At 37.7% G+C, this 21,239-nt stretch overlaps 1 protein-coding gene across 4 annotated transcripts in view; it reads left to right on the forward strand.

The window, feature by feature from the left end:
- The window catches only part of Dmtn (transmembrane and coiled-coil domain 2 protein Dmtn), a 662,916-nt gene that overhangs the window by 419,519 nt on the left and 222,158 nt on the right, over positions 1-21,239 (forward strand). For 3 of the 4 annotated variants that reach the window (XM_068392641.1, XM_068392643.1, XM_068392642.1), the window contains exons 3-4: positions 18,509-18,704; positions 20,762-20,854. In XM_068392641.1, the coding sequence (XP_068248742.1) occupies positions 18,509-18,704; positions 20,762-20,854 (289 nt within the window). The remainder of the gene's footprint in view (positions 1-18,508; positions 18,705-20,761; positions 20,855-21,239) is intronic. The other variant, XM_068392644.1, reaches the window with a different exon arrangement.

The following is a 21,239-nucleotide window of genomic DNA, read 5'->3' on the forward strand; positions in this document are numbered from 1 at the left end:
CCTACTACTCGCTAACGATTCTTTCCGTGCCCTCAGTCCCGTACAACAACACGGGTAATTCATCTTTATTGTAGGAAAAAACTAATGAGATTGTGAATTATATAAAAGGGAAATCTTAGGATTAGCAAGCTTAAGGGGATCTGACTGATCTGAGATAAAAAGATTTGATAAAAACGACAGATAAATCTTTATCGGTACTGTTACTTTGGAAAATAAGAGAATTAGATTAGGTACAAAATTAATAGCACACATTTGATGTGCTGTAAACAGAAGTTAAAAAGGAGAAAGTAAAAATCAGGTTGAATGGACAAGATTGCCCAATTAAAGGAGATGAGAACAAACGTTGATTTTAAGTTAAGAGCAGGGGAGTTGTTAACGACTGTAAGAAGAAATATATAAATCATACATGATAGAAATAAAGCAACTTAAAATGATGTTATTAAAATAAGAAAAACAGCAATGAAAGGAGCATAAAGTATAAAATTTGAAAAAGAAAAAAAAATCTAGAATAACTAGAATAAGGACAATAAGGAACAATTGGAAGCGCTCATTAAATATGAGGTATATTTGTATCAGTAAAGACCAAAGGATCAAGTGTAAGATCCCTTGTCGCAAATGAAAATACAGAAGAGCCGAAGTTAGATCCCTCTTGGTAAATGAAAATACAGAAGAGCCAAAGTTAGATATCTACCCTCTTGGTAAATGAAAATACAGACGAGCCAGAGGTAGATCCCTCTTGGTAAATGAAAATACAGAAGAGCCAAAGGTAGATCCCTCTTGGTAAATGAAAATACAGAAGAGCCAAAGGTAGATCCCTCTTGGTGAATAAAATACAGGAGAGCCAAAGTTAGATCCCTCTTGGTAAATGAAAATAAAGAAGAGCCAAAGTTAGATATCTACCCTCTTGGTAAATGAAAATACAGACGAGCCAGAGGTAGATCCCTCTTGGTAAATGAAAATACAGAAGAGCCAAAGGTAGATCCCTCTTGGTAAATAAAATACAGAAGAGCCAAAGTTAGATCCCTCTTGGTAAATGAAAATACAGAAGAGCCAAAGTTAGATATCTACCCTCTTGGTAAATGAAAATACAGACGAGCCAGAGGTAGATCCCTCTTGGTAAATGAAAATACAGAAGAGCCAAAGGTAGATCCCTCTTGGTAAATAAAATACAGAAGAGCCAAAGTTAGATCCCTCTTGGTAAATGAAAATACAGACGAGCCAGAGGTAGATCCCTCTTGGTAAATAAAATACAGAAGAGCCAAAGTTAGATCCCTCTTGGTAAATGAAAATACAGAAGAGCCAAAGTTAGATATCTACCCTCTTGGTAAATGAAAATACAGACGAGCCAGAGGTAGATCCCTCTTGGTAAATAAAATACAGAAGAGCCAAAGTTAGATCCCTCTTGGTAAATGAAAATACAGAAGAGCCAAAGTTAGATCCCTCTTGGTAAATGAAAATACAGAAGAGCCAAGTTAGATCCCTCTTGGTAAATGAAAATACAGACGAGCCAGAGGTAGATCCCACTTGGTAAATGAAAATACAGAAGAGCCAAAGTTAGATCCCTCTTGGTAAATGAAAATACAGAAGAGCCAAAGGTAGATCCCTAGTTGTGAATTGAAATACAGAAGGGCCAAAATTAGATCCCTCGTGGTGAATGAAAATAAGGAAGAGCCAAAGTTAGATCCCTTGTGGCGAAGGAAAATAAAGATGAGCCAAAGATAGATCCCTCATTGTGAATGAAAATGCAGAAAAAACAAAGTTAGATCCCTCGTGGTGCATGAAAATACAGAAGAGCCAAAGTAGGATCCCCTGTGGTGAATGAAAATACAGAAGAACCAAACTTAGATCCCCCATTGAATGAAAATACAGAAGAGCCAAAGTTAGATCCCTCATGATGAGGGAATATACAGAAGAGCCAAAGTTAGATCCCACATGGTGGATGAAAATACAGAAGACCCAACGTTAGATCACTCGTGGTGAATGAAAATACAGACGAGCCAAAATTAGATCACTCGTGGTTAATGAGAATAAAGAAGGGCCAAAGTTAGATCCCTCATGGTGTATGAAAATACAGTTTGAGCTACGAGCGGCAAGTGTGCAAGAGACTGTGCCTGGCTGTAAGGGCCAGGCAATCTCAAAAAGAAAAAAAAAAGGGTTAGATACTTCAATGTGTGAATGAAAATACAGAGGAGGCAAAGTTAGATCCCTTGTGGTGAATGAAAATACAAAAGGGCCAAAGTTTGATCCCTCGATTTAAATGTAAATACAGAAGAGACAAGGTTAGATCCCTCGTAGTGAATGAAAATACAGATCAGCCAAAGAAAGATAATTGAGAATGAAAATGCCGACGAGCCAAGGTTACATCTTTTGTGAATGTGAATACAAGAGAGCCAAGGTTAGATTCCTCGTTGTGAATGAAAATACAGATCAGCCAAAGAGCGATAAATGAGAAGAAAATGCAGGCAAGCCAAGGTTAGATTCCTCGTTGTGAATGCAAATATAGATCTGCCAAAGAGAGCTTCTTGAGAATGAAAATGCAGACGAGCCAAGGTTAGATCCTTTGTGAATGTAAATACAGAAGAGTCAAGGTTAGATTCCTCGTTGTGAATGCAAATATAGATCTGCCAAGGAGAGATTCTTGAGAATGAAAATGCAGACGAGCCAAGGTTAGATCCTTTGTGAATGTAAATACAGAAGAGTCAAGGTTAGATTCCTCGTTGTGAATGCAAATATAGATCTGCCAAAGAGAGATTCTTGAGAATGAAAATGCAGACGAGCCAAGGTTAGATCCTTTGTGAATGTAAATACAGAAGAGTCAAGGTTAGATTCCTCGTTGTGAATGCAAATATAGATCTGCCAAAGGGAGATAATTGTGAATGAAAATTCAGACTGGCCAAGGTTACATCCTTTGTGAATGTGAATACAGGAGAGCCAAAGTTAGATTCCTCGTTGTGAATGAAAATACAGATCAGCCAAAGAAAGATAATTGAGAATGAAAATGCAGACGACCCAAGGTTAGATCCTTTGTGAATGTAAATACAGAAGAGTCAAGGTTAGATTCCTCGTTGTGAATGCAAATATAGATCTGCCAAGGAGAGATTCTTGAGAATGAAAATGCAGACGAGCCAAGGTTAGATCCTTTGTGAATGTAAATACAGAAGAGTCAAGGTTAGATTCCTCGTTGTGAATGCAAATATAGATCTGCCAAGGAGAGATTCTTGAGAATGAAAATGCAGACGAGCCAAGGTTAGATCCTTTGTGAATGTAAATACAGAAGAGTCAAGGTTAGATTCCTCGTTGTGAATGCAAATATAGATCTGCCAAAGAGAGATTCTTGAGAATGAAAATGCAGACGAGCCAAGGTTAGATCCTTTGTGAATGTAAATACAGAAGAGTCAAGGTTAGATTCCTCGTTGTGAATGCAAATATAGATCTGCCAAGGAGAGATTCTTGAGAATGAAAATGCAGACGAGCCAAGGTTAGATCCTTTGTGAATGTAAATACAGAAGAGTCAAGGTTAGATTCCTCGTTGTGAATGCAAATATAGATCTGCCAAGGAGAGATTCTTGAGAATGAAAATGCAGACGAGCCAAGGTTAGATCCTTTGTGAATGTAAATACAGAAGAGTCAAGGTTAGATTCCTCGTTGTGAATGCAAATATAGATCTGCCAAAGAGAGATTCTTGAGAATGAAAATGCAGACGAGCCAAGGTTAGATCCTTTGTGAATGTAAATACAGAAGAGTCAAGGTTAGATTCCTCGTTGTGAATGCAAATATAGATCTGCCAAGGAGAGATTCTTGAGAATGAAAATGCAGACGAGCCAAGGTTAGATCCTTTGTGAATGTAAATACAGAAGAGTCAAGGTTAGATTCCTCGTTGTGAATGCAAATATAGATCTGCCAAAGGGAGATAATTGTGAATGAAAATTCAGACTGGCCAAGGTTACATCCTTTGTGAATGTGAATACAGGAGAGCCAAAGTTAGATTCCTCGTTGTGAATGCAAATACAGATCAGCCAAAGAAAGATAATTGAGAATGAAAATGCAGACGAGCCAAGGTTACATCCTTTGTGAATGTGAATACAGGAGAGCCAAAGTAAGATTCCTCGTTGTGAATGAAAATACAGATCAGCCAAAGAAAGATAATTGAGAATGAAAATGCCGACGAGCCGAGGTTACATCCTTTGTGAATGTGAATACAGGAGAGCCAAAGTTAGATTCCTCGTAGTGAATGAAAATACAGATCAGCCAAAGAAAGATAATTGAGAATGAAAATGCCGACGAGCCGAGGTTACATCCTTTGTGAATGTGAATACAGGAGAGCCAAAGTTAGATTCCTCGTAGTGAATGAAAATACAGATCAGCCAAAGAAAGATAAATGAGAAGAAAATGCCGACAAGCCAAGGTTAGATCCTTTGTGAATGTGAATACAGGAGAGCCAAAGTTAGATTCCTCGTTGTGAATGAAAATACAGATCAGCCAAAGAAAGATAATTGTGAATGAAAATGCCGACGAGCCAAGGTTAGATCCTTTGTGAATGTGAATACAGGAGAGCCAAAGTTAGATTCCTCGTTGTGAATGAAAATACAGATCAGCCAAAGAAAGATAATTGAGAATGAAAATGCCGACGAGCCGAGGTTACGTCCTTTGTGAATGTGAATACAGGAGAGCCAAAGTTAGATTCCTCGTTGTGAATGAAAATACAGATCAGCCAAAGAAAGATAATTGAGAATGAAAATGCCGACGAGCCGAGGTTACGTCCTTTGTGAATGTGAATACAGGAGAGCCAAAGTTACATCCTTTGTGAATGTGAATACAGGAGAGCCAGAGTTAGATTCCTCGTAGTGAATGAAACTACAGATCAGCCAAAGAAAGATGATTGAGAATGAAAATGCCGACGAGCCGAGGTTACATCCTTTGTGAATGTGAATACAGGAGAGCCAAAGTTAGATTCCTCGTAGTGAATGAAAATACAGATCAGCCAAAGAAAGATAATTGAGAATGAAAATGCCGACGAGCCGAGGTTACATCCTTTGTGAATGTGAATACAGGAGAGCCAAAGTTAGATTCCTCGTAGTGAATGAAAATACAGATCAGCCAAAGAAAGATAATTGAGAATGAAAATGCCGACGAGCCAAGGTTACATCCTTTGTGAATGTGAATACAGGAGAGCCAAAGTTAGATTCCTCGTAGTGAATGAAAATACAGATCAGCCAAAGAAAGATAATTGAGAATGAAAATGCCGACGAGCCGAGGTTACATCCTTTGTGAATGTGAATACAGGAGAGCCAAAGTTAGATTCCTCATTGTGAATGAAAATACAGATCAGCCAAAGAAAGATAATTGAGAATGAAAATGCCGACGAGCCAAGGTTACATCCTTTGTGAATGTGAATACAGGAGAGCCAGAGTTAGATTCCTCGTAGTGAATGAAACTACAGATCAGCCAAAGAAAGATAATTGAGAATGAAAATGCCGACGAGCCGAGGTTACATCCTTTGTGAATGTGAATACAGGAGAGCCAAAGTTAGATTCCTCATTGTGAATGAAAATACAGATCAGCCAAAGAAAGATAAATGAGAAGAAAATGCAGACGGGCCGAGGTTAGATCCTTTGTGAATGTGAATACAGGAGAGCCAAAGTTAGATTCTTCGTTGTGAATGAAAATAAAGATCAGCCAAAGAAAGATAATTGAGAATGAAAATGCCGTCGAGCCGAGGTTAGATCCTTTGTGAATGTGAATACAGGAGAGCCAAAGTTAGATTCCTCGTTGTGAATGAAAATACAGATCAGCCAAAGAAAGATAATTGAGAATGAAAATGCCGACGAGCCGAGGTTACGTCCTTTGTGAATGTGAATACAGGAGAGCCAAGGTTAGATTCCTCGTTGTGAATGCAAATATAGATCCGCCAAAGAGAGATAATCGTGAATGAAAATGCAGACTGGCCGAGGTTAGATCCTTTGTGAATGTAAATACAGGAGAGCCAAGGTTAGATTCCTCGTTGTGAATGCAAATATAGATCCGCCAAAGATAGATAATTGAGAATGAAAATGCAGACGAGCCAAGGTTAGATCCTTTGTGAATGTAAATGCAAAAGAGCCAAGATTATATTCCTCGTTGTGAATGCAAATATAGATCCGCCAAAGAGAGATAATTGTGAATGAAAATGCAGACGAGCCAAGGTTAGATCCTTTGTGAATGTAAATACAGAAGAGCCAAGGTTAGATTCCTCGTTGTGAATGCAAATATAGATCTGCCAAAGAGAGATAATTAAGAATGAAAATGCAGACGAGTCAAGGTTAGATCCTTTGTGAATGTGAATACAGGAGAGCCAAGGTTAGATTCCTCGTAGGGAATGAAAATACAGATCAGCCAAAGAGAGATTCTTGAGAATGAAAATGCAGACTGGCCGAGGTTAGATCCTTTGTGAATGTAAATACAGAAGAGCCAAGGTTAGATCCTTTGTGAATGTGAATACAGGAGAGCCAAGGTTAGATTCCTCGTAGGGAATGAAAATACAGATCAGGCAAAGAGAAATTCTTGAGATTGAAAGTGCAGACTGGCCGAGGTTAGATCCTTTGTGAATGTAAATACAGAAGAGCCAAGGTTAGATCCTTTGTGAATGTGAATACAGGAGAGCCAAGGTTAGATTCCTCGTTGTGAATGCAAATATAGATCTGCCAAAGAGAGATGATTGAGAATGAAAATGCAGACGAGCCAAGGTTAGATCCTTTGTGAATGTAAATACAGAAGGGACAAGGTTAGATTCCTCGTTGTGAATGCAAATATAGATCTGCCAAAGGGAGATAATTGTGAATGAAAATTCAGACTGGCCAAGGTTAGATCCTTTGTGAATGTGAATACAGGAGAGCCAAGGTTAGATTCCTCTTTGTGAATGCAAATATAGATCTGCCAAAGAGAGATAATTGAGAATGAAAATGCAGACGAGCCGAGGTTAGATCCTTTGTGAATGTAAATACAGAAGAGCCAAGGTTAGATTCCTCGTTGTGAATGCAAATATAGATCCGCCAAAGAGAGATAATTGAGAATGAAAATGCAGACGAGCCGAGGTTAGATCCTTTGTGAATGTAAATACAGAAGAGCCAAGGTTAGATTCCTCGTTGTGAATGCAAATATAGATCCGCCAAAGAGAGATAATTGAGAATGAAAATGCAGACGAGCCGAGGTTAGATCCTTTGTGAATGTAAATACAGAAGAGCCAAGGTTAGATTCCTCGATTGAATGCAAATATAGATCCGCCAAAGAGAGATAATTGAGAATGAAAATGCAGACGAGCCGAGGTTAGATCCTTTGTGAATGTAAAAACAGAAAAGCCAAGGTTAAATTCCTCGTTGTGAATGCAAATATAGATCCGCCAAAGAGAGATAATTGTGAATGAAAATGCAGACGAGCCGAGGTTAGATCCTTTGTGAATGTGAATACAGGAGAGCCAAGGTTAGATTCCTCGTTGTGAATGCAAATATAGATCCGCCAAAGAGAGATAATTGAGAATGAAAATGCAGACGAGCCGAGGTTAGATCCTTTGTGAATGTAAATACAGAAGAGCCAAGGTTAGATTCCTCGTTGTGAATGCAAATATAGATCCGCCAAAGAGAGATAATTGAGAATGAAAATGCAGACGAGCCGAGGTTAGATCCTTTGTGAATGTAAATACAGAAGAGCCAAGGTTAGATTCCTCGTTGTGAATGCAAATACAGATCTGCCAAAGAGAGATAATTGAGAAGGAAAATGCAGACGAGCCAAGGTTAGTTCCTTTGTGAATGTAAATACAGAAGAGTCAAGGTTAGATTCCTCGTTGTGAAGGCAAATACAGATCTGCCAAAGAGAGATAATTGAGAAGGAAAATGCAGACGAGCCAAGGTTAGATCCTTTGTGAATGTAAATACAGAAGAGTCAAGGTTAGATTCCTCGTTATGAATGCAAATACAGATCTGCCAAAGAGAGATAATTGAGAAGGAAAATGCAGACGAGCCGAGGTTAGATCCTTTGTGAATGTAAATACAGGAGAGCCAAGGTTAGATTCCTCGTTGTGAATGCAAATATAGATCTGCCAAAGAGAGATAATTGAGAATGAAAATGCAGACGAGCCGAGGTTAGATCCTTTGTGAATGTAAATACAGAAGAGCCAAGGTTAGATTCCTCGTTGTGAATGCAAATACAGATCTGCCAAAGAGAGATAATTGAGAAGGAAAATGCAGACGAGCCGAGGTTAGATCCTTTGTGAATGTGAATACAGGAGAGCCAAGGTTAGATTCCTCGTTGTGAATGCAAATATAGATCTGCCAAAGAGAGATAATTGAGAATAAAAATGCAGACGAGCTGAGGTTAGATCCTTTGTGAATGTAAATACAGAAGAGCCAAGGTTAGATTCCTCGTTGTGAATGCAAATACAGATCTGCCAAAGAGAGATAATTGAGAAGGAAAATGCAGACGAGCCAAGGTTAGATCCTTTGTGAATGTAAATACAGAAGAGTCAAGGTTAGATTCCTCGTTGTGAAGGCAAATACAGATCTGCCAAAGAGAGATAATTGAGAAGGAAAATGCAGACGAGCCGAGGTTAGATCCTTTGTGAATGTAAATACAGAAGAGTCAAGGTTAGATTCCTCGTTGTGAAGGCAAATACAGATCTGCCAAAGAGAGATAATTGAGAAGGAAAATGCACAAAGCCAAGGTTAAATTCCTCGTTGTGAATGCAAATACAGATCCGCCAAAGAGAGATAATTGAGAATGAAAATGCAGACGAGCCGAGGTTAGATCCTTTGTGAATGTGAATACAGAAAAGCCAAGGTTAAATTCCTCGTTGTGAATGCAAATATAGATCCGCCAAAGAGAGATAATTGAGAATGAAAATGCAGACGAGCCGAGGTTAGATCCTTTGTGAATGTAAATACAGAAGAGCCAAGGTTAGATTCCTCGTTGTGAATGCAAATATAGATCCGCCAAAGAGAGATAATTGAGAAGGAAAATGCAGACGAGCCGAGGTTAGATCCTTTGTGAATGTAAATACAGAAGAGCCAAGGTTAGATTCCTCGTTGTGAAGGCAAATACAGATCTGCCAAAGAGAGATAATTGAGAAGGAAAATGCAGACGAGCCGAGGTTAGATCCTTTGTGAATGTAAATACAGAAGAGCCAAGGTTAGATTCCTCGTTGTGAAGGCAAATACAGATCTGCCAAAGAGAGATAATTGAGAAGGAAAATGCAGACGAGCCGAGGTTAGATCCTTTGTGAATGTAAATACAGGAGAGCCAAGGTTAGATTCCTCGTTGTGAATGCAAATACAGATCTGCCAAAGAGAGATAATTGAGAAGGAAAATGCAGACGAGCCGAGGTTAGATCCTTTGTGAATGTAAATACAGAAGAGCCAAGGTTAGATTCCTCGTTGTGAAGGCAAATACAGATCTGCCAAAGAGAGATAATTGAGAAGGAAAATGCAGACGAGCCGAGGTTAGATCCTTTGTGAATGTAAATACAGAAGAGCCAAGGTTAGATTCCTCGTTGTGAAGGCAAATACAGATCTGCCAAAGAGAGATAATTGAGAAGGAAAATGCAGACGAGCCGAGGTTAGATCCTTTGTGAATGTAAATACAGAAGAGCCAAGGTTAGATTCCTCGTTGTGAAGGCAAATACAGATCTGCCAAAGAGAGATAATTGAGAAGGAAAATGCAGACGAGCCGAGGTTAGATCCTTTGTGAATGTAAATACAGAAGAGCCAAGGTTAGATTCCTCGTTGTGAAGGCAAATACAGATCTGCCAAAGAGAGATAATTGAGAAGGAAAATGCAGACGAGCCGAGGTTAGATCCTTTGTGAATGTAAATACAGAAGAGTCAAGGTTAGATTCCTCGTTGTGAAGGCAAATACAGATCTGCCAAAGAGAGATAATTGAGAAGGAAAATGCAGACGAGCCGAGGTTAGATCCTTTGTGAATGTAAATACAGAAGAGATAATTGAGAAGGAAAATGCAGACGAGCCGAGGTTAGATCCTTTGTGAATGTAAATACAGAAGAGTCAAGGTTAGATTCCTCGTTGTGAAGGCAAATACAGATCTGCCAAAGAGAGATAATTGAGAAGGAAAATGCAGACGAGCCGAGGTTAGATCCTTTGTGAATGTAAATACAGAAGAGATAATTGAGAAGGAAAATGCAGACGAGCCGAGGTTAGATCCTTTGTGAATGTAAATACAGAAGAGTCAAGGTTAGATTCCTCGTTGTGAAGGCAAATACAGATCTGCCAAAGAGAGATAATTGAGAAGGAAAATGCAGACGAGCCAAGGTTAGATCCTTTGTGAATGTAAATACAGAAGAGTCAAGGTTAGATTCCTCGTTGTGAAGGCAAATACAGATCTGCCAAAGAGAGATAATTGAGAAGGAAAATGCAGACGAGCCGAGGTTAGATCCTTTGTGAATGTAAATACAGAAGAGTCAAGGTTAGATTCCTCGTTGTGAAGGCAAATACAGATCTGCCAAAGAGAGATAATTGAGAAGGAAAATGCAGACGAGCCGAGGTTAGATCCTTTGTGAATGTAAATACAGAAGAGTCAAGGTTAGATTCCTCGTTGTGAAGGCAAATACAGATCTGCCAAAGAGAGATAATTGAGAAGGAAAATGCAGACGAGCCGAGGTTAGATCCTTTGTGAATGTAATTACGTTGTGAAGGCAAATACAGATCTGCCAAAGAGAGATAATTGAGAAGGAAAATGCAGACGAGCCAAGGTTAGATCCTTTGTGAATGTAAATACAGAAGAGTCAAGGTTAGATTCTTCGTTGTGAATGAAAATACAAATCAGCCAAAGAGAGATAATTGTGAATGAAAATGCAGACTGGCCGAGGTTAGTTCCTTTGTGAATGTGAATACAGGAGAGCCAAGGGTAGATTCTTTTTGTGAATGAAAATACAGATCAGCCAAAGAGAGATTCTTGAGAATGAAAATGCACCATGGCCAAGGTTAGATCCTTTGTGAATGTAAATACAAAGAGCCAAGGTTAGATTCCTCGTTGTGAATGCAAATATAGATCCGCCAAAGAGAGATACTTGAGAAGGAAAATGCAGACGAGCCAAGGTTAGTTCCTTTGTGAATGTAAATACAGAAGAGTCAAGGTTAGATTCCTCGTTGTGAAGGCAAATACAGATCTGCCAAAGAGAGATAATTGAGAAGGAAAATGCAGACGAGCCAAGGTTAGATCCTTTGTGAATGTAAATACAGAAGAGTCAAGGTTAGATTCCTTGTTGTGAATGCAAATACAGATCTGCCAAAGAGAGATAATTGAGAAGGAAAATGCAGACGAGCCGAGGTTAGATCCTTTGTGAATGTAAATACAGGAGAGCCAAGGTTAGATTCCTCGTTGTGAATGCAAATACAGATCTGCCAAAGAGAGATAATTGAGAAGGAAAATGCAGACGAGCCAAGGTTAGATCCTTTGTGAATGTAAATACAGAAGAGCCAAGGTTAGATTCCTCGTTGTGAATGCAAATACAGATCTGCCAAAGAGAGATAATTGAGAAGGAAAATGCAGACGAGCCGAGGTTAGATCCTTTGTGAATGTGAATACAGGAGAGCCAAGGTTAGATTCCTCGTTGTGAATGCAAATATAGATCTGCCAAAGAGAGATAATTGAGAATGAAAATGCAGACGAGCCGAGGTTAGATCCTTTGTGAATGTAAATACAGAAGAGCCAAGGTTAGATTCCTCGTTGTGAATGCAAATACAGATCTGCCAAAGAGAGATAATTGAGAAGGAAAATGCAGACGAGCCAAGGTTAGATCCTTTGTGAATGTAAATACAGAAGAGTCAAGGTTAGATTCCTCGTTGTGAAGGCAAATACAGATCTGCCAAAGAGAGATAATTGAGAAGGAAAATGCAGACGAGCCAAGGTTAGATCCTTTGTGAATGTAAATACAGAAGAGTCAAGGTTAGATTCCTCGTTGTGAATGCAAATACAGATCTGCCAAAGAGATATAATTGAGAAGGAAAATGCAGACGAGCCAAGGTTAGATCCTTTGTGAATGTAAATACAGAAGAGTCAAGGTTAGATTCCTCGTTGTGAAGGCAAATACAGATCTGCCAAAGAGAGATTATTGAGAAGGAAAATGCAGACGAGCCAAGGTTAGATCCTTTGTGAATGTAAATACAGAAGAGTCAAGGTTAGATTCCTCGTTGTGAAGGCAAATACAGATCTGCCAAAGAGAGATAATTGAGAAGGAAAAGGCAGACGAGCCGAGGTTAGATCCTTTGTGAATGTAAATACAGAAGAGCCAAGGTTAGATTCCTCGTTGTGAATGCAAATATAGATCAGCCAAAGGGAGATAATTGAGAAGGAAAAGGCAGACGAGCCGAGGTTAGATCCTTTGTGAATGTAAATACAGAAGAGTCAAGGTTAGATTCCTCGTTGTGAAGGCAAATACAGATCTGCCAAAGAGAGATAATTGAGAAGGAAAATGCAGACGAGCCAAGGTTAGATCCTTTGTGAATGTAAATACAGAAGAGTCAAGGTTAGATTCCTCGTTGTGAATGCAAATACAGATCTGCCAAAGAGAGATAATTGAGAAGGAAAAGGCAGAGGAGCCGAGGTTAGATCCTTTGTGAATGTAAATACAGAAGAGTCAAGGTTAGATTCCTCGTTGTGAATGCAAATACAGATCTGCCAAAGAGAGATAATTGAGAATGAAAATGCAGACGAGCCGAGGTTAGATCCTTTGTGAATGTAAAAACAGAAAAGCCAAGGTTAAATTCCTCGTTGTGAATGCAAATATAGATCCGCCAAAGAGAGATAATTGTGAATCAAAATGCAGACGAGCCGAGGTTAGATCCTTTGTGAATGTGAATACAGGAGAGCCAAGGTTAGATTCCTCGTTGTGAATGCAAATATAGATCCGCCAAAGAGAGATAATTGAGAATGAAAATGCAGACGAGCCGATGTTAGATCCTTTGTGAATGTAAATACAGAAGAGCCAAGGTTAGATTCCTCGTTGTGAATGCAAATATAGAACCGCCAAAGAGAGATAATTGAGAATGAAAATGCAGACGAGCCGAGGTTAGATCCTTTGTGAATGTAAATACAGAAGAGCCAAGGTTAGATTCCTCGTTGTGAATGCAAATATAGATCCGCCAAAGAGAGATAATTGAGAATGAAAATGCAGACGAGCCGAGGTTAGATCCTTTGTGAATGTAAATACAGAAGAGTCAAGGTTAGATCCTTTGTGAATGTAAATACAGAAGAGTCAAGGTTAGATCCTTTGTGAATGTAAATACAGAAGAGTCAAGGTTAGATTCCTCGTTGTGAATGCAAATACAGATCTGCCAAAGAGAGATAATTGAGAAGGAAAATGCAGACGAGCCGAGGTTAGATCCTTTGTGAATGTAAATACAGGAGAGCCAAGGTTAGATTCCTCGTTGTGAATGCAAATATAGATCTGCCAAAGAGAGATAATTGAGAATGAAAATGCAGACGAGCCGAGGTTAGATCCTTTGTGAATGTAAATACAGAAGAGCCAAGGTTAGATTCCTCGTTGTGAATGCAAATACAGATCTGCCAAAGAAAGATAATTGAGAAGGAAAATGCAGACGAGCCGAGGTTAGATCCTTTGTGAATGTAAATACAGAAGAGTCAAGGTTAGATTCCTCGTTGTGAAGGCAAATACAGATCTGCCAAAGAGAGATAATTGAGAAGGAAAATGCAGACGAGCCGAGGTTAGATCCTTTGTGAATGTAAATACAGAAGAGATAATTGAGAAGGAAAATGCAGACGAGCCAAGGTTAGATCCTTTGTGAATGTAAATACAGAAGAGTCAAGGTTAGATTCCTCGTTGTGAAGGCAAATACAGATCTGCCAAAGAGAGATAATTGAGAAGGAAAAGGCAGACGAGCCGAGGTTAGATCCTTTGTGAATGTAAATACAGAAGAGCCAAGGTTAGATTCCTCGTTGTGAATGCAAATATAGAACCGCCAAAGAGAGATAATTGAGAATGAAAATGCAGACGAGCCGAGGTTAGATCCTTTGTGAATGTAAATACAGAAGAGCCAAGGTTAGATTCCTCGTTGTGAATGCAAATATAGATCCGCCAAAGAGAGATAATTGAGAATGAAAATGCAGACGAGCCGAGGTTAGATCCTTTGTGAATGTAAATACAGAAGAGTCAAGGTTAGATTCCTCGTTGTGAATGCAAATATAGATCCGCCAAAGAGAGATAATTGAGAATGAAAATGCAGACGAGCCGAGGTTAGATCCTTTGTGAATGTAAATACAGAAGAGCCAAGGTTAGATTCCTCGTTGTGAATGCAAATATAGATCCGCCAAAGAGAGATAATTGAGAATGAAAATGCAGACGAGCCGAGGTTAGATCCTTTGTGAATGTAAATACAGAAGAGCCAAGGTTAGATTCCTCGTTGTGAATGCAAATATAGAACCGCCAAAGAGAGATAATTGAGAATGAAAATGCAGACGAGCCGAGGTTAGATCCTTTGTGAATGTAAATACAGAAGAGTCAAGGTTAGATCCTTTGTGAATGTAAATACAGAAGAGTCAAGGTTAGATCCTTTGTGAATGTAAATACAGAAGAGTCAAGGTTAGATTCCTCGTTGTGAATGCAAATACAGATCTGCCAAAGAGAGATAATTGAGAAGGAAAATGCAGACGAGCCGAGGTTAGATCCTTTGTGAATGTAAATACAGGAGAGCCAAGGTTAGATTCCTCGTTGTGAATGCAAATATAGATCTGCCAAAGAGAGATAATTGAGAATGAAAATGCAGACGAGCCGAGGTTAGATCCTTTGTGAATGTAAATACAGAAGAGCCAAGGTTAGATTCCTCGTTGTGAATGCAAATACAGATCTGCCAAAGAAAGATAATTGAGAAGGAAAATGCAGACGAGCCGAGGTTAGATCCTTTGTGAATGTAAATACAGAAGAGTCAAGGTTAGATTCCTCGTTGTGAAGGCAAATACAGATCTGCCAAAGAGAGATAATTGAGAAGGAAAATGCAGACGAGCCGAGGTTAGATCCTTTGTGAATGTAAATACAGAAGAGATAATTGAGAAGGAAAATGCAGACGAGCCAAGGTTAGATCCTTTGTGAATGTAAATACAGAAGAGTCAAGGTTAGATTCCTCGTTGTGAAGGCAAATACAGATCTGCCAAAGAGAGATAATTGAGAAGGAAAAGGCAGACGAGCCGAGGTTAGATCCTTTGTGAATGTAAATACAGAAGAGTCAAGGTTAGATTCCTCGTTGTGAAGGCAAATACAGATCTGCCAAAGAGAGATAATTGAGAAGGAAAATGCAGACGAGCCAAGGTTAGATCCTTTGTGAATGTAAATACAGAAGAGTCAAGGTTAGATTCCTCGTTGTGAAGGCAAATACAGATCTGCCAAAGAGAGATAATTGAGAAGGAAAATGCAGACGAGCCGAGGTTAGATCCTTTGTGAATGTAAATACAGAAGAGTCAAGGTTAGATTCCTCGTTGTGAAGGCAAATACAGATCTGCCAAAGAGAGATAATTGAGAAGGAAAATGCAGACGAGCCAAGGTTAGATCCTTTGTGAATGTAAATACAGAAGAGTCAAGGTTAGATTCCTCGTTGTGAAGGCAAATACAGATCTGCCAAAGAGAGATAATTGAGAAGGAAAATGCAGACGAGCCAAGGTTAGATCCTTTGTGAATGTAAATACAGAAGAGTCAAGGTTAGATTCCTCGTTGTGAAGGCAAATACAGATCTGCCAAAGAGAGATAATTGAGAAGGAAAATGCAGACGAGCCAAGGTTAGATCCTTTGTGAATGTAAATACAGAAGAGCCAAGGTTAGATTCCTCGTTGTGAAGGCAAATACAGATCTGCCAAAGAGAGATAATTGAGAAGGAAAATGCAGACGAGCCAAGGTTAGATCCTTTGTGAATGTAAATACAGAAGAGTCAAGGTTAGATTCCTAGTTGTGAATGAAAATACAAATCAGCCAAAGAGAGATAATTGTGAATGAAAATGCAGACTGGCCGAGGTTAGTTCCTTTGTGAATGTGAATACAGGAGAGCCAAGGGTAGATTCCTTTTGTGAATGAAAATACAGATCAGCCAAAGAGAGATTCTTGAGAATGAAAATGCACACTGGCCAAGGTTAGATCCTTTGTGAATGTAAATACAAAGAGCCAAGGTTAGATTCCTCGTTGTGAATGCAAATATAGATCCGCCAAAGAGAGATACTTGAGAATGAAAATTCAGACTGGCTGAGGTTAGATTCTTTGTAAATGAATATAAAGAATAGCCAAGGATATATCCCCTGTTAATAAAAATATGATAGAGCTCGGGTGAGATCCTTTGTTGAAGGGCAGTACCGTCATTACATCCCATTGTGTACAATTTACTTTTCTTGAGGATTTTTTTAGCGATCCATCGACCCCTAGTCACACCCACTTGTAAACCTTCTACTTTGCCTCCCTTAATCTGTTGATTTGGAAATAAACATAAACAAAGGAAAATATTATAATTCGGTCTGTGTTATATATTTACAAATACGATCCTAAAATGTGAATATTACATTCTTCTTCTTCTTCTTCTTCTTCTTCTTCTTCTTCTTCTTCTTCTTCTTCTTCTTCTTCTTCTTCTTCTTCTTCTTCTTCTTATTATTATTATTACTTGATAAGCTACAATCTTAGTAGGAAAAGCAGGAGGCTATAAGCCCAAGGGCTCTAACAGGGAAAATAGCCTATTGAGGAAAGGAAATAAGGAAAAACTACTAGAGAAGTTTAAGAGCAATAATAACTTTAAAATAAATATTTCATATATAAACTAAAAACTTGAAAATAACAAGAGGATAAATACCTCAAAATAACAAGAGGATAAATACTTCAAAATAACAAATGGGAGAGAAACAAGATAAAATAGTTTCCCCGAGTGTACCCTCAAGCAAGAGATCTCTAACCAAAGACAGTGGAAAACTTTGGTACAGGGGCTATGGCACCCAGGACTGGATACAGTTAGTGAAACACTTGTTTAATCAAAATCCGGTTTATTTTGAATATATCTGTGTTTACCACAGTAAATGGATACATAGTGTACAGCGAGGGCTGGAATGACCTAGGTGGAGGGAGTGGAAAGTGGCGTGGAGCAAACAGTGCAAAGGAGGGCGCGCAATTTGAAATAATCGTGCCGTAATATATTTATCGGGAATACTCGATTCTTTATTTAATAGGTATTGCATATAAGTGAAATCACGAAGTATATATATATATATTTATATATATATATATATATATATATATATATATATATATATATATATATATGACGAAATAAGAAATTTTGCAAGTATAAACTGGCATAGAAAGACCACAAACAGACATTAGTGAAAGGACATGCCTGAAGCATTTGTTATATATATATATATATATATATATATATATATATATATATATATATATATATATATATATATATATATATGTTTATACTTGCAAAATTTCTTATTTCGTCATTCCATCGTCTTACTCATCCTTCCCCTTCTTTTCCAATATACTGGGACCCATTCTCTTATTCTTTATGTCCATCTGTTATCTGTCATTCTCATTATATGTCCCTTCCATGGCCATTTCTTTTTCTTACATATTATTAAAATATCTTCTGCTTTAGTTTGCTATTTTATCCATGTTGCTTATTTTTTGTCTTGGTGTTAATCTTACTATTATTCTTTCCATACGCTTTTGAGTTGTAACTTGCTTATGTTCTAAGGCTTTAGTGAGGCTCCAAGTTTCTGATGCATAAAATGATATGGTCTTTCTATGCCAGTTTATACCTGTATATATATACGGTACTCACACACACATGTATATATATATATACTGTATATATATATATATATATATATATATATATATATATATATATATATATATATATATATATATATATGAAATCTTACTTGCTGCAACTAATATGTCTATATTTTGGTATAATTTTTTATGGATATCGCCATGGAATTCATGGAAGGTTTGCTTGCTCTTCTTAAGAATTGGGTTGTCATGGCTAAAATTAAACTGTATTTGAAAAAAAAATGGACTCGATTAAATAATTAAATGAAAATCAGATTTATATATAATTTCCTGACTTATCGATATTATGGGCCTAATAAAGAATATCGGATAAAGTGAAAGTTAGCAATACGTCTCTTACAATTCTTTTGTTTATTCGAAATCTGTGAAAACCAGTGACGACGTTGGAAATTTAAGAAAAATTATAAAAATAAATGATAAAACACAACGGCGCTGATCACCCTCCAGTGTTTGGATACCTATGGCTGGCTTCAGGAACTATTTGGCGTTGTAGTCGACTATTTTTATAATTGATAATATTTCTAATCATTTTGTTTTTGACATAGTAGCTAGATGCTTCAGTGTGATTTAGTACACACAATTTTTCAAGTTATACAGGACACTGTTTTTCTTGTATTCAATTAGAGAACCCGAGATACCTATGTTTGTATGTTAATTTTCAGTAATATTCTTTGTTTACAGGCAGTAGTGTTCGCCGGGTGGGTGGAGGAGTGGGAGGAGGAGGAGGAGGAGGAGTAAGTGGTGGTGGTGGTGGTGCAGTTGGTGAAGAAGTTGGATCAAACTCCCGTGGCTCATCTCCCGCCCGCCCTCACGCCCACTCTGCTGCCACACCCTTGCACACTACCCCGCCCACGCTACTTCGACACGCCCAGAATCTGTAAGTAACCTGTGTTTTCTTCAATGAGAACATTTTGTTCTATAGATATTTTGTTTTACTTTTTGACATTTTTTTAAGGGTTGTCATTTTTTCTTAGATGTGCATTTCTATGTTTAGTTCCAAGTGGTCACGTTTGGTTGTGTTTGTTGATTAAATTCATCTGATTGTGATGAATGTATTAAATATATTAGGTGTCTCTTCTTATGCGTTGTATGTAAAAAAGAATATTTTTGTCTTGCAGTGTATTGCTAGTTCATTGTATATATATATATATATATATATATATATATATATATATATATATATATATATATGTATGTATATTTATATATATATATATATATATATATATATATATATGTCTAAATCTATATATGTATATATATGTATATATTAGCTCGTTGCACTATTCACAGTATTATGTATTGTATAACATTTTACTGGATATATGTGTTTATACTGTTCTGATGAAAAGTATAAACTACTTTGAAAATAATCAGGTGGTTTTCTTCCTAAGATAGTGTTTGTTCATCTGTCTCAGGAAAGTGTACCGAGATGGTGAGGTTCATGGCGTCTGTATCACTTTCCTTCCCTCCTTTCTTTAAATGGCTGCCCCATATTCCTCTCCTGCCTATAATGTACAGTATACAGTATAGTATTCCATATACTGCACAGCATGACTAAGTGATGGGTAAGTCAAACGCGGGTAGCGCTACCCGTAGACTTAGATTGGGAATTTTTGTATCTCCCATCTGAATCTTCCGTGCATTCTTTCGTTTTCGATATTTAAATTAATTTCTTATGTAATGTACTTATTGGGGATCAACAAAACCCAGTCGTTGGTATTGGGTAAGGCATGAACAAATGATATCCAGTTCCGTCTATAATCTGTAAGAAATTAAGTCAGTTTCATTTAACGAGCTTTCATATTAGAGGATCGTCTTCTGGTATCAGTTCCATAGGCTTGATTGAGGAACTCCCAGTTAACATCATTTGTTATGGTTCATTGTGAATAGACATTAAAACTTCATAACATCGTAACAAATCACATTATTTTGGGTTTTGTGAGATGATTAATGGTATAGGAAACTTCTCGAGTAAAACAATGGCTCAGCAGGATAGTTTTTTTGGACCAGTACGAAACATTTTTGCTCTTAGTTTATATTTCTCAGCTTTGGAATTTGTTTTAGTTATAGAAAAATAACATGTTTTCTTTAGTCTAAGACACTTGTCATGATGATGTTACGAGAGTTATTTTGCCATTGAATTTGAATGCCACACAATGATGTCCGTCTATTCATATTGGCAACCAAGCATCTTTTGCATTTTTGGTAGCCATAAAGCCTTATAGAAATAAATTTTATAATTCCAGATCTATATATATATATATATATATATATATATATATATATATATATATATATATATATATATATATATATATATAGATAGATAGATAGATAGATAGATAGATAGATATCCTTTCAAAGACAAGACTTCATGTTGGATATTGAAACCAATTTTGATTTTCTCACCGGTTAATAGTATTTGTGGAATGAATTCTTTTAATGCTTTAAGGTTTAGACACTAAAATTTAGCACTTGGTCTCACAGCCACGCCTTGGATTCGAAGAGGTCGCATGGCATTGCCGTGAAGACTTCTTTCCTTTTAATATTTTTGGATGTGACATAAGCTACTATGCAGCGTAGATTTATGCTTTCTTTCTGTTGCGTCTCTTCCGTGTATTAATTTACTTTTTTTTATATGTTTTAACCTTGTCACATGTTTAATATGTTAAATTTATGTGTATCTTATGTACCACTTATTTTTTTGTGTTTGTATGTAAGTGCTTATTAATTTTTGTATCTAATATTAATGATTTTGTACTGAACATACTGTTTGTTTTGTCTGCAACATTTAAGTTGTCATTTTTATTTGTAGCTAACAAATGCTTTTCTTGAGGTGGATTTTGGGGATGTGGGCTGGAATATGCTCTTCTTTCTTATCCTCCTGAGGTGACGGGTGTGGCTTTGACCAGGTTCTCATTACTATGGCAGGTACCCGAGCAGCCCTGCCCTAGCTACCCTAGGGAGTCGTTGTCCCCACCCGGCTCTGGTGCGTCAGTTTTCATTACCACAGGTCTTACTCAGGTGAGAGAGCGAAAAAGATTAATAAAAAAGTAAAAACACATGCACAGACTTCCTCCTCTCCCCTTACCCTGATGCCTTTTTTAATGTATTCCCTTTGAAGGAGACGCACACTCGCTTGCTCGCAAGTGGTGCTTTCTCTTGGGGAGAAGAGTAAACAGGAAAGAATAAAGAGCACCAGTTGACAAAAATAAGTGTTTTTGTTACTCACTCGATAGCTCTGTGCATTCTGTTTCTCCCTTTTTTTTATGTTCATATCTTTTTCCTGATTTGTCATTTATTCATTTCCTTGCATTTAGTGACCAGTGTTTGCCTTGCCATACCTGTTTCACAGGATGAAGAGGGTTGTGTATTCGGAAGAGAAATTCTCTTTATGTTCTGTTTTATC

Source organism: Palaemon carinicauda, chromosome 18, assembly GCF_036898095.1.
Source record: "Palaemon carinicauda isolate YSFRI2023 chromosome 18, ASM3689809v2, whole genome shotgun sequence".
Classification (NCBI taxonomy): Eukaryota; Metazoa; Arthropoda; class Malacostraca; order Decapoda; family Palaemonidae; genus Palaemon; species Palaemon carinicauda.